Source organism: Drosophila gunungcola, chromosome 3R, assembly GCF_025200985.1.
Source record: "Drosophila gunungcola strain Sukarami chromosome 3R, Dgunungcola_SK_2, whole genome shotgun sequence".
In the NCBI taxonomy this organism is placed as follows: domain Eukaryota; kingdom Metazoa; phylum Arthropoda; class Insecta; order Diptera; family Drosophilidae; genus Drosophila; species Drosophila gunungcola.
Genome location: NC_069139.1, coordinates 3,883,165 through 3,897,357, shown reverse-complemented (window position 1 = coordinate 3,897,357; position 14,193 = coordinate 3,883,165). Strand labels below are relative to the sequence as shown.

Genomic DNA, 14,193 nt, shown 5'->3' with positions numbered 1-14,193 from the left:
CTTCTTTTCACTTGTTGCCTGCGGGGAAATGGAAATGCTTTCTAGCAATACGAAGCCAATTGCAGATAAGCGCTTTTCTTTTCGACTGTTGTTGCTCCGTTTGCCAGCCATTGGCATTGAGTGAGCAGTGAGCAGCATAATTTATTTACAAAAACTTTTGCCAGTCGATCTGCCCATCACCGGCGTTTGCTTCTGACAAGAGAGAGCACCCCGTGTTTGGCAGTTTTTGAAGTGGATAAAGTAGCCCGCGACAGGCCATCAGCTTCCCATTTGCCAACTCATGAAATGGGCAAAACAAAAAAAAAAAATAAAAACAATTATGCTGCCTTCATTTGCTTAAAACTTTTTCACTGACTGCGGTCAAATTGCTTAATTACAAAATTGCTTCCATGTGGCACAGAGAGGAGACCTGGCGAAAGGCACTTGGCCCTTTAAAAAAGCAGCAATGATCAAATTAAAAGTAAACAAAGAGCTGCGTGCGTTGACCAGGGCGGCGCCATTTTCCGGCGCCCACTTTTTGTTGGTCTCCAAAAAAACCCTTGGTCTCACTTGAAAGAAATCCAAAATTAAATTCCCAGAGCGTTTGCACAAAAAACGGAAACAAAAGTCAAGTGACAAAGTCGCGATCCAAAGGAAGATGTAAAAAAAGCGCATAAATTAATTCTGACCAGCTTTTACACGGCCAAGAATAAGTCTTTAAGTTGAGCTTTCGAATATTTCGCTTAGTTACCTTAAACTGCCTTTTTTAAACCCTTTAAAGCTAAATAATGAAAAAATTGTTAATCCATATTTTTCTTTGACTTTGAATTGAAATTTTTATTTTATAGACATTTCTTAAATCCATTTAAACTTTTTTATATTTAGATGTATCTTATCTTATTTATTTATATTTTCTTTATATTTAGCCATTAAACAACTTTTAAAATACAAGATTTGCTTTTAAGTTATCATTTTATTTCACTTTACCGTATAGTTTATTGGTATTTCATAATTCAAATAAGTCAATTGATATAAATAGCTTAAGTATTTTTTATAAATATAAGGTTTAGGTTTTAAGACACCATTTTCTATTCCTTTTAGAACTTAAGTAATGTAGATATCTATTTCCATAGCAGTTCTGAAAATGCCTTTTAAATAATGTTTTGACCAGTAAAAAAATAAAATCCGCTTTTGATCGCAAATTACACTTGTTTGTTTTCACTGCATTTAAGCTCTGTGCCCTCGCCTTCAGCCGACGGCTATAAGATGACATTTTAGCTTGTTTTAGACAAGGATGTGCGTGGCGCAAAGCGACGGAAGTGCATGTCGCACCGGAAGTGAACGGGGCGGTGGGCGTGGCACGGGGGGTGGCCGGTTGCGCGGCAGCTGCGTTTGCATACTAAATTTGATGCCGTAGCTCGCGGCTCACATAAATAATAAACAATTGCAGTAATAAATATTAAATGATGGCCAAGTTTGTCTCAAGGCGCTGAGCTTGACATGCGAAATGATTGCGCGCCGGATTTCGGTTCGCTATTTATTCATACGAGTATTCATGAAAAGTTCTCACTCCAAATAGACTATTTTATTTAGTTTAAATCCTGCCTTTTTGCAAATTTGTAATGGTATGCATCTGTTTAAAGTAAAATTTAATTAAGTTATCAGCAACCAAAAAATATTAAATGTAAAGTTGTTAAAATTCAATTAAAATAAATAATTAAATATCTATATATTTCAATGTGCCCGCATGCAAATGCCAGAAGATAAACAAAAAACTGCATTTCTAATTAACATTCGTGCGTGAAAATCATTAAAAAAGCAACCGCATACGCATTAACCCGTATGCCGTACTCTTTGGGCGATGCCTTAACCCACCGACGAGCCACTGAGAGCGGAACAATTTGGAAATGCATTTTAATTTTCGGCCACTGGCATTAAACTAATTATAAAATAATAAACAGGATTTCAGCGCTTTTCGATCATTTGCCAATTTAGAAATGTGCGACAAATCCGCGCGATTTGCGGTCGAACACTTAAAATGCAAAGCGTACGGCCAAGTTAATTTATTTTAATTTCCCCAAAAAAGTGAATTTGAATATTCGGAGGGCATTGAGGGTGTGGGGATTGCATTTGGCATCCATTAGAGTAATGAGCTTTGGCCGGGGGAAATGGACGTGAATGTGAATGTGGAAAATAACCCTTTGCAATAAAACCGAAAGCGGCAAAACACTCTGGAAACTTAACGGCCGCCCATCGATGGATGACACTTTGCAGCCTGCGGCCATAAACCATTCGATTCGCAGCGACAAAAAGAACAAAAAGTATAAATCTACCATATATTCGAGGTTACATGCCATATCCTCAGCTGGTAACTGGATACTGGATACTGAATACTGGATACTGCCAATTGGCAGCTGAGCTCCATCCGTCTCCGACTGCTCAAAAATGCAATTTATGTGTGCACAAGGCAAATAACGAATTGTACCCCAAACTACGCTTAATGCCCCGTCGAATGGAGACAGAAATACAAGGATATTTTGTAATAACACTAAAAGGATCTTATCGACAGTTGACAGCTATGTTACACTCGCATGTTGTCTTTATTGGCCGACGTCGTTTAGGGCCATAAAAAGGCACTGGCACTAAGAAAAATTCGAACGTATGCACTAGACTCCAAAAAAGTCACCTTTGATATTTTCTATATTTTATGGTGCTTATTTTCTTGGTTAAGAATTTTCTAGAAATTATAAAAATTGTCTTTAGACCAAAAAGTTTATTTTATTTAAATCAATTTAGCATAAACATCTTTTTAGATCTTATTATACATTTAAATCATTTGTAGCCAGTAAAAATATAGTTAAAGCACTTTAAAACAGGATAAGTTAATTGTGAACTTAATTTCCAACACTCAAAATTTGAATTTACATATAAATAACATTTTTAAAGGAACAAAAATATTTTAACTAGCAATCAATTCTTAGAAATTAATATTTCTGTGATAAAACTAAGATAAATATTTAAAAAATTAGGTAAAGCACTAAAAACAAAATTTATAAAGATTAAGTTTTATTTCAAACATAAAAATCCGAATACAATATAAAAAACAACAAATTTATAGTCACGAATATATTTTCCTATTTTAAGTGAAGCCAAAAGTCTATGGAAAATCGGGTTTTCCGAGTGTGTATATAGCTTGTTTTGTGGGCCAGAGTCCTGCCGAACGGAGCAGCATAATTAGACTCACGTAGCCATTGCGAATGAAGCAATTGGCGATGCAGCTGCAATTTATTGCTCGGCATGGCAGCCTCAATTTGGACAGCACGTGTGAGTTTCGAGGCGAGTTGGGTTGGCCAGAAAAATGCAATTTTTCCTCTGTAATTTACCCTTTGTACACACGCATGGTGGCTGAATTTGCAATTGCATTTATCGTCAAGTGCATCAATTTAAATGTGGCCACTAATTGTCATTATCAGTGCGTTGCGTTCCATTCGCAGCGCAGTATTTTCACATTCGGTGTTTTTTTTATTTGTTTGCCGTTCTCCTCCGTTGTTTATGTTGTATTTTTATTTTTATATTTTTTTAATTGCCTTTGACATTAATGTGCAGAGATGCCATGGAGGCTGTTCTACTATACTATACTAATTTAATCAATGGGGCAGCAGGATCAAGGCATGGCCAAAGACTCTTGTCTGGCAAGGATATGCAAATATTTGTTCATTAGTGTTGGTCATTCGGCTTTCGGCTTATTGTGTGGTGCCGCCTGTGTGCACAAACTCACAAGGACAACGATGACGCAGTCTAAGAGCAACATCAAATAGCTTATAATTAAAATTTCCATAACTCATACGCACCGTTGGCAGTGAGGAGCACTAGTGGAAATTGAATGAATGCACTGTCTTCTTTGAGCTCGATTAAATGAGTTTGCAGTATGATGTTTAAAAAAAATTATAATAAATATGATAAATGAGAAGCCGAACTATTTAATAATAATGAATGAGTTGCTAAAACTCTCTTCGAATAGTTATATTTTGAATCCGTCAGAAATAGTTACTTATTTATTTACAAGAATTAGATTAAATATAGGCTTGAAATAATTGATTGTCAAGTGATTTGAATTTATTAAAGGAAGAGCTTTAAACCGTTTTTTAATTACTTAACAAGTTCTACAATTAAATTACAAAACAATTGCGTGAAAATAAGTACGCAACTAAAACCCATTAGGAAATGAGATAAACATTTAGGATTTTATTTATTATTATTATTATTTGGTCAACCAAATAAATTCAACGAATGTATAAGGTGATAAGGTTTACTAAGTGAGCAGGTAATATTTTCTATCCGGAGGTAAATATCTTAAAAATATATTAAAAAAGTAATTATTATTTAAGAGAATTGGCAAAGTTAAAAAGTTAAAGTTTTTTTCATTTTTAATCGCCCAGGCCAACTACTCAAGCCTCCCTCGCTGTTGATATATATTACATAAGAAACCAATTGCTTTTGTGGGGCAACCCTCTAAAGGCAACTGTCGCCAATGACAGTCGTCATTTTTCCTTTCTACAGATATCAATGTTCGGTGTACAGATTTAACAGATATATATATATATGTATGAATTAAATGTGGCTGCGACAACGGTGCGTATGGCTTCATTTAAACACACGCATAGAGAGACATTCGGCTAACAAACAATTTCAATTGAGATTTCAATAATTGTCGATTTAGATATGTAAATATTTATTGTATATTTCGTTGGCCCAACTGCTATTGACTTAACTAATGTGCACGGTGTGTATGTCTGTGTTTTGGTGTGTTGCCTTGTGCGTCTGTCTGCGTGAGTGACGTGGTGTGTGGCCACCAGGGTCTCGATTGTTTGCTGCTCCGTGGTCAAAACGAAGCAAACATGGCGCAAATCAGATTTGATTTGTGCCCAGGTGACACTCTTTTGCCCAATGTGTTCCGTGTTTCCATTTCCTATGTACTAAATAATATTTAATTCTACATTTTTAAACATAAACCTTTTTTGTATTTGTTTATTTAAATTAATTAGATCAATATTAATGCTACGTTAATATTTACAATCGCTTATGTAAAATGTCAATAAATATATATTTATAAATTTAGTTTTATAACTAACACACTTGTGATTTCTTTTTTTTTATTATTCTTTTAATTTTTTTAGTGTTGTGTTATAGGAATATTATAGCCATGTATTATAAACGGGACGTTTAATTGCAAAAGTATATACATTTTTTTTATTAAACCTCAAAGAGATATTTAAATAAATGTTAAATAAAACATTTCGGTATCTGTTTAAGGACAAACAAAAAATGGTCTCTTAAAATGGCTAAAAATTCCAATATCTTCGGTATATTTTCACCCGATATGTTTAGATTTTGGGTCCAAATATGAACAAGGTAGGCTTCAGAATCATCTGAAGTGGCGACGTTCTGCGACTGCGAGGCTGTGTAAAGTTTTGGCCCTTTAGGCCGAAGGGTTGCAATAATATTTGCTAATGGCCACAGCTTGGGGAGCCGTCTTTGACGTATGTTTTACGGTCCTGCCATGCATATAAACGACTGCCACTTGCACTTCATCATTCCGTATGCAGACTTATACACAAACACCACATTTAGGCTGCTTGCCTGGGGCAAAGAGGGTAATAATAATAATATTTATATGGTAAGCGATATGAAGTTCATGGCTTGAAGAACACTTTGGCAAAAGCTAAATAAATAAACAGTGTCAGGCAGCGGCGTTTTGTGATGCTAGGTGTGAGCACATGTGGTGTTAAACGGCAAGTGGCTGCCCCAACCACCTGAATTGTTGGCGCGGCATCTGAGCCACCAAAGAAATTAAGACCAAGTTAGACGAAAAGGTGTACAAAATAAGCAGAGAAAAGCCCCAAATTCTCTAAACAAAAACGACACGTTTATCCTCAACAAATGAGTACACCGAAAATTTCAATTTATCTGTGGTTATGTACCTGTCACAAATATGCGAATGCCAGCAAAATATGCGTACTGGCATTTTTTCGCCAGCCAACAAAACATTGTTTTTTGCGATCTTCTCTTTTTGAGGTCTGGCTTTATTAAGTGCTGGACCAAATGAATCGCTGTGTGTTATTAATGACCATAATAGCATTACTGTTTTCTTTTTTCCTCAATTGTTGCTGGCGCTTTGGTAGCAAAATAATTCATGTTTTTTATAATGATTGCGAAATGCAGTGGAATCAATAAAGCGGCAGATAAAGAACTGAGCAAACTTTCGCTCTATTAATCAATTTCGACGTACTTCTATCTTTACCGCGCAGGACGATTGCATTTGCTGATAAAACTTGGCCATTTTGCGGGAAAATCCTATAACGATTTATATGATTCAACAATGAAATTAATTTTTATTACGGCCAAGCGTGAATTTCCCTTTGACCATTTGATCAGGCAGTGCAGTGCTGCAAACTTTTTACACAATTCCAGCGCGCAGTGTTTTATTTTTCATTTTAATTGCCTTTTGGACGCGAAATGGCTGGTAATATATGTATGAGCATAAAAAATCCAATTAATACTGTTTGTCAAATAAGCCCGAAATGAAATACAATACTATATAAGGCAAATGCAAATAGGGTAAATTGAAAAACTTGTGTGTAAAATGCGGAAATATTTTGGGGCAAAGCAAGCGAGCTAAAGAACTGCATGCTCTAAAACTAATTCAGTCCAGAGAATCGCACTTAATTGAATTGCCAGAAAATTGCTAAAATCGCTAATATTGGCATATTGGTGCCGGCAATCGAAACCAAAATAATTGCACCACTCGGAGCTCTCAAAATATTTTGATTAATTTCGTTGCGCTAACTTGACAGACCACAAATTTAAATTATGCTTTGATATGTGTGCGCATATCTGCACAATTTGGCAAATGTGTTGATCTAGTCATCATTATGGCCGAAAACCAAAAACCGATTGTTGATTCTCATTCGCCATAGTTTTTCCCCTTCCACATTTAGGCCAAGTTATTCGTTCATTTGCGGTTTGGTCCGCCTGAAATACCGAATTTCTTTTCGCGAAATTGTTCTCACCCCCTACCACCTGACATAAATTATAAAACCGATGTTAATCTTTCAAGGACATGCAGACGGACATATGTTTGTCCAAACAAATACAAACAAACGGCAGTCCAGCGTGGATTTAGCAGGAACACATAAATGATAAATATTTTGACCACACTGGTTTTAATGAGGTTTCGCGCATTCGCTTTCGTTGTTTTCGGGTTATTTAATACACTTATTGGGGTATAATCGGTTTTGGAAATAGTTGGTTGTTTTTGTTTCCCCCAAAAATAGTAAGGCCTTTAAAATAAAATCGGCTATATATTAAAAAAAAAAATTAACTAATATAGTTTATTATTATTGAATGAGAAGATGTTTCTTTAAATTCAATAAGAGTTGTATTAACTTTTTTATATGATTAAAAAAGATTCTTAATTATTTTTTTATTTAAAAATTTCACAGGACTTTCAGTAATTGGACAACAAAAATGTTTTTGTACTTCCCATAAACCTGAAAGTGCATTTCAAAATTTAAATTAGCCTTGACTCTTTGTTTGTTTAGGCAAATCATTTGTGTATTTGGTTGCACAATTAGTCAACGCAATTTGCGGAAATATAATAAAACGAGCCGAAATGAATCGAAAAACAAAACAGAAACACGTGCACGGCAAAGGCAAAAGCAGCACCAAACCAATCTTGATTGTTGTTATTTTTGCCAGTTGTATTTTTGGCTTAATTATACCTCATTTTTCCATAAATTTGCAAGCATTTTGCGGTTAATATCTGCCGGCGGAATGCTTTATCTGGCGGCTTTCTCTGAGCCCCAGGGCGTATGTAAAATTTCTGTGCCTGCTTATCGGCAAGACAGCAATTTGTAGCTTCGCATAGCAGCCAAATCCAATTGCATAAATAATTCCAATGGGTGAGAGAACTACGGGAGTTTAAAACGCATTGCCAGCTGCTTTATTGTGTTATTAATTTTTTTTCGTAAATACCAGATTACAACGGGGCGACATATTTCATGGGGCTAGCGCTATCTGCCGCCGTGCAGAGCTCGTTGGCAGTGTAATGCGCAATAATTACAATTTGCGGCTTGCAATTTCAATAATATAAAATTACCAAAGTAATTGAAAAACTGAAAAAAAGAGAGAAGGAGAAAACAATTGCTCGAATAACAATGGTAATGAAACATATGCCCCATCTCCAACACCTCGGCAATCCAACTCCACTTACCATATGCAATTTGCACTTTTGCCAGAGAACTGCCAGCCTGAATGGCGTTAAGAGCAGCATGAGATATTAATGAGCAAAAGAGCGGAATGCTTTTTAAAAGTGTTAAATAAATAACAAATGACCATTTGCGGGACTGCCCACATGGCCAGTGTCGTTTTGTTTCATTGTTGGCCTGGTCAACCTGCCGGCTCGGTTGGAGCAATCGGCTTACAGGTGCCCGCAAAAGGCAGGAAGAGCACTTGCTCTTCCATTTTGGTTAGGTTTGGTGTCCTTTAACCAGATCAGGCTCTTTTCGTGCAGAGAGAAATACGAATATATAAAAAATTGATTAGCAATATCATAGAGAAGTTAAAACACAAAACACTTAAATTTGGAAATCATTTTTAAAGATGGCTAATATTTATATATTTTGAGTGCGGGCTTATCAAAAAATTGTTCAAAATTATCATATAGAAGTCACCACACAAAATTACAAGACTTTTGAAATGATTGTTTAACAAAATAACAAACTATATGCAACACAGATTTAAAATCATTTATAAAGGTGTATAAATGTATGAAACAATATGTTGTGAACCTGAAAGTCCGAGAGATTCTTTACGAAGTATGAAGTTGTTAAATTCATTACATACTTTAAGACATCTTTATAGGTGATTTTGAATTTCTAGCGATTTCTGTGGCAATTTTATCATAATAATTATAAAAATGATTAGGTATCAAGTTTTACTTAAAGTTATCTTAAAGTACTATTAACCAACCACATATTGAGAATTTTAAAGAACACATGCTGATAGAGAATAACTATTTGAGAAATGTTATTTTAGGGACAAGCCACTAGTTAATTACTTTTTCCGGTAAAAGCACATAAATATTTCTATAATAAAAAAGTAAAGCTCAGGTGACAACATGAAAAGAATAATTTTATGCGTTTTCTCTGTGCCGCATTTTCTCCGCACGTTTTGCTAATATCTATGCGCAGTTTTTGTGATTTCCCCTTTTGTTCATCAATTTGCATGCACAAGTTCAAAGCAATGTGTAACGGAGCAAAAATATATACATAAATAAGTAATTTTTATATTCCATCAAGCCAGCAGCTTCGAAAATGGCTAGGAGTGTGGCTCTGTGTGTATGTGGTATGTGGAAAATATTTATAAAAATTCCCTTTTGTTTATTTATAATCAGTTTGTGCAGCGGAGCGGCGGTTGTGCCCCCTTTCACCTGCCACGCCCCTATTTTCCACTGCCGTTTTCTATTGCATACAGCTAGGCGCAAGGACGATGGGAGCTAGCAGCTGCAAAAAAGGGCGTTTTCGAGTGTGGTGTGCGAGTGTGTGGGTGTGTATGCGGCTCATTTGGTATGCATAAACGCATTTTTATGTAAATTGAAAAATATTTTGCCAGCGAAAAAAAATGGTATTTTTCTCCCTTTTTACTCGCCCTTTTCTCCCCTATTTTTTCCCCCATTTTTAGCTCATGCCTTATTGCATGCTGAGGTAATTGTTAACCATGCCCTCTTTCGTGGAGATTGCGGAGAAATCGCTAAAGAACCGAATCAAATATCAGCATGTGTGTATTCTCCAATTGGCAAACAACAGAGCTCCCCCAACAGAGAAATGAAATAGGCGCATTTAATCTGATTACATTAGACTTCGATGTGGGCACGCGATCTCATCTTTGGCCAATTTGCATTTGCAGAAAAATAAGCATGAGCAGGTGCAGAAATAAAATTAAATGGTGTGTGATGCAGGAGCCCAACAATACTGACTGTTGAATGCCACTGTACACTGGAAAAAATATTTCCTTATAAATTAAGTGCCGATTGGGTAAACATAAGATAACATAAGATAGAAAGGAATTACACTAGTTTAAAGGTAAGCTGCACAGTATGCATGTTAACTTGATTTAAACATTTTTGAAATATATCTTTTTAAGATAAAATGCAAATATAGTTAATTTTTTATAAAAAAAACATCAATTTTACATGGAAGTTGGGTAACAAAAAAAGGGAAGCTTACATTTTGTTGTTTGAATACATTTTTAATCAATAACAAAATAAATTTTCAAAGTTCTAGAAAAGACAAATCATTTTGAGTAACTGAAACAACAACCGAAATTGTATATTCAAGTGTTTATCACCACATGATCCTTGGCAACACGCTGAACTAAAGTGAAGATGCCAACTTAGTTATCAATGGCTTGTTTTTCCAGCTCAACCCATCGGCAACCAACCGTCTCTATGCTGAGCCACATGAAAATTGCATTTGCATATGAGCAAGGGCATTACCTATGACGTGCCAAGGCGGGCCATAATGTAATCCAACCGATTCCCCAGTTACCCGGCTCGATATCGGGTAACCATAAAGAAATTACGGCTGCCAGCTAGCGAACGCCATCGATAATTCAATTTTGTGCATTATTTTGGCGCTGCTCGATGATGCCCTGCCATTATGGGCTAAACAAATGTATCCTGGGGCGGAATAAACGGCTATGCGACTGCATATTCGGGCTCAAAGGAGCAGCCGTTGCAGCCCGGCTTATTCCACTCTTTAATTTTATTGTCTGTGTTGCCTGGCTTTCTCCTTTCTCCTGTCTCCTGTCTCCTCTCTCCTTTCTCGTGTCTCCGTTCGCCGTGCTCGTCGTCTATAAATTTCATCCGCACTTTCCCCGCCACGCTGGCTCAACGCTTTTCCTTCGTCTTTATGCCATGCCGTAAATAGATTTTCCTTGTTATTGTTCACAAAATGATTTAGGGAAAATTAGGTTTATGTAAATAATGAAGAACAAAACAGAAAAAAAAACGAATTCTCGCTGCAGGCCAAAATATCCTTGGATAGAAGCCTTTGCCGTTGCTTTTGCCTGGCGTGTACATATGTGATCAATTTCGGGTGTTGGCAAAGAAAAGCCGGAAGACGTTTTTCCATGCATTTTGCGAAATTGAACCGAAGCCATGAAAATGGATTAAATAGCAAGTATCCTTTAAAATCGAATTAAATATAATTCAATGAAAATATTATGTTTGCAAAACATGTCCTTAAATAAACCTACATATGCTGCCGGGATTTTCAATTGTTAAGCTCTGTTTTTATAATTACAATCCTTTCTGTTTTGCGGCAGCCCATTCATGTGTGAATAAGCTCTGCTTTTAATGTGTTATCAATCTGTTAAGTTTTTTTTTTATTTGCTTATTGGCCTTTATCACCGGAGCAATTAGTTTTGAAAATTTGTTTAAAAATCGCATTCACCATTTACGCCATTGTGCATACAATTTTGCCACGTAGGCAGTTTTGCATATTTATTATTTGTTTATACTGCACTGCAACAATAATTCATCCTGACAGCCAATTAACCAGAAAAGGACGTTCAATTAAGGCACAAAATCAGGCTGTGTAAAAAAGCACATGAATAGGGGACAAGCAACGAAATATGCTCGCTTTTATTATATTCAAATTTAATGCACCAACAAACAAGTTTTATACAATCTATAAAGATTCGATATGCGGCAAATTGCATAAATTATCGTATTTATTTTTTAGATCCACAAAGGCCGCAACAATGGCGTTGTAATAATATGGTTGTAATAATAATGTTTCTGATTCTGTCTCGGGGGCGTAATGGGGTGCATAAAATCAGATGGGATTGCCAGAGGTTTTATCCCGAAAAAGTGCGTTCTAATTAACTGAAAAGGCGCTAGCCGCAAAAAAACACGCAAAAAAGTGCTTTAAAATATGTGGCGATGTGTTTACATAAAACTCAAGTGGAAAAGCGTGTAAAAGAGAGAGAGAACGAGAAAAGAGAAACGCGCGCTGGGAAATGCCGGGAAATAGACACAAAAACATAAAAAAAAATTATACAAAAAGAACTGTGTCAAACGTCAACGACTTTTTGTAGCTGGATTTTCATGACGCGGCAAATTGTGCGAGTTAATGTTAATGTGCTGAATTAGCTTAGAATGGGCGTTCCCTCGAAGTTACAGTGATTTTTTCATTTCAGCCTTTCTAATTGCTCGCTAGCATGCTCCCCCCGTTCTAATAAAAATACCAGGCCGCGCTATGTAATTGCTATTTTCGGTTCGCCCCATATCAGTTTTCATTTTTCGAGTATTTATGTTTAAAGTTCTGTAAACAAGCTCACTGATTAGAGGCCGCCGATAGCGGGAAACACACATAAGCCCAACACTTTGTCATAGTCACTCGTGAGTCAGATGTATCGCCCAAGATACAGATACTATTTACCAGCCCCTCTTCTGTGGTAATTACAAATTCCAACAAAAACCATCTGAGGGACAGGTTCTTTACGACTGTAAGATCAGTCAACTGTAGGAGGGCAAACATAATAAAAAACCCATGAAAAGTGCTAATATCCGAAACCAGTTGTGAAACAATGAATGCCACAAAGACGGAAGCTTCAATGAAACCTTCGAGCTAGTTTCGAAATACTTTCTGCAGTCTGCGAAGCTATCAAAGTCTACTAAATCTTCCCGCCAAATATACATGTCTGGCATATCGCATTTCTAAAAGCTTAGCACCTTGGTACACAGTGAAAAATGTAACAGTTATTCTTTGATATCAATTCTTAAAATTTTGAAAAATAATTATTAGAAATTGTACTTTAAAGGAAATTTTTTTTCTTTAGGTAATACAGTATTCTTAAAGAACTCATTGTTGTATACATATATTTATATTAATGTAAATGCCTTAATAATAAAATACACACAACAATTGTGTTCCAAAAAAATAAATGTTAGATTGATAATGAAATCTACAAATTTAGTAAATTTAGTGTGAAAGATATCGGATTGTTAATGCTATTTAATTTTTTTTTTAAATTTGTAATTTAGTTACGAAACACAGGTTACATACCTGATTTAATTGCTTAATTTTTTATTATATTGTTAGTAATCTATTTCGGTTTCTAGGTAAATTTGGCTTAGTTGAATAATCAAAGGGCTCATGATTGTTGTATTTTATTTACATTTTATATGAATTTGTAATTTAAGTTACAAATCTGATACAGCTGATATAATAGCTAGATTTTTTTCTTATTTTGATATCTGTGTTAACTGGCCGGCTTAAGCCTGCTGATGATCACAAGCTCTTTAGTAAGCGCAGGGCTAATTGCTTACACCTGACTGAGGTGGTTTTTGCTTAGTTTGCGAGCGAACTTCTGGCTTTAATTGACTGCGATATGCTTGGTGTCCAAGATAATTTAAATGTGATACTTCGAGCGGGCTGATATTCGTATCTTAGCGAGCGATAGATAAGATAACTGCCAAGCTCGTCAGGTTTCTTTTATGTTTTTTTGCAGTTTTATAGTTTCCCCAACTAACGGAATAATCTTTTCCCCCTTCGCCACCCACCGTTTTAATTGCTTTACCACAAAAAACAAAAAAAAAAAACAAAACGAGGAAAACAACAGAAAAAGAGAGAGAGGAGAGAGTCGAGATTCGAGAGGCAAAGAAAAAGAGCGCGCCAAGAACGATTTATAGTCGTTGCTCTCTATTTCCACTCTGTTTTATAATTAAACATGTGAGGTTAGGATGGCGAAAAGTAGCGAGAAAATAGAGCAAAGGTGTGCAAATAGAGGCCCCAATGGAATATCAATTATACGCACCTTCGAACCGATCTGATTGCCGCATTGGCCCGCCTGCAGATGCACAATTTCCCTCATGTTTTGTTGCGAAACTTAGCCTCCCCTTTTCACTTGAATTTAACTTGAATTCAATTGAACACACTGACGCACTCACGCACTATCAGCAATTATCGGTGGCTATATCAATCTGAATCACAATCGGCACACGCACTCGACTAAAATCCGGAGATGAGTTGGAGGAGCGTTTTGGGAGCGGTTTCTCTGAAAAGCGGTACCGACAGAGTATGGAAAACAGAACGATCGACGCGCGCTCGCTTCAAGAACTGAATGTGAACTGACTGCCCGGCGAGCGAC

General features: G+C 36.1%; 1 protein-coding gene across 2 annotated transcripts in view; it reads right to left on the bottom strand.

The window, feature by feature from the left end:
* Positions 1–14,193, bottom strand: part of LOC128256439 (tubulin beta chain) — a 26,368-nt gene extending 12,175 nt beyond the window's left edge. Inside the window, exon 1 of one of the 2 annotated variants that reach the window (XM_052986823.1) lies at positions 13,861–14,193. In XM_052986823.1, coding sequence (XP_052842783.1) covers positions 13,861–13,917 — 57 coding nt within the window. In that variant the 5' untranslated portion in view covers positions 13,918–14,193. The remainder of the gene's footprint in view (positions 1–13,860) is intronic. The other variant, XM_052986815.1, reaches the window with a different exon arrangement.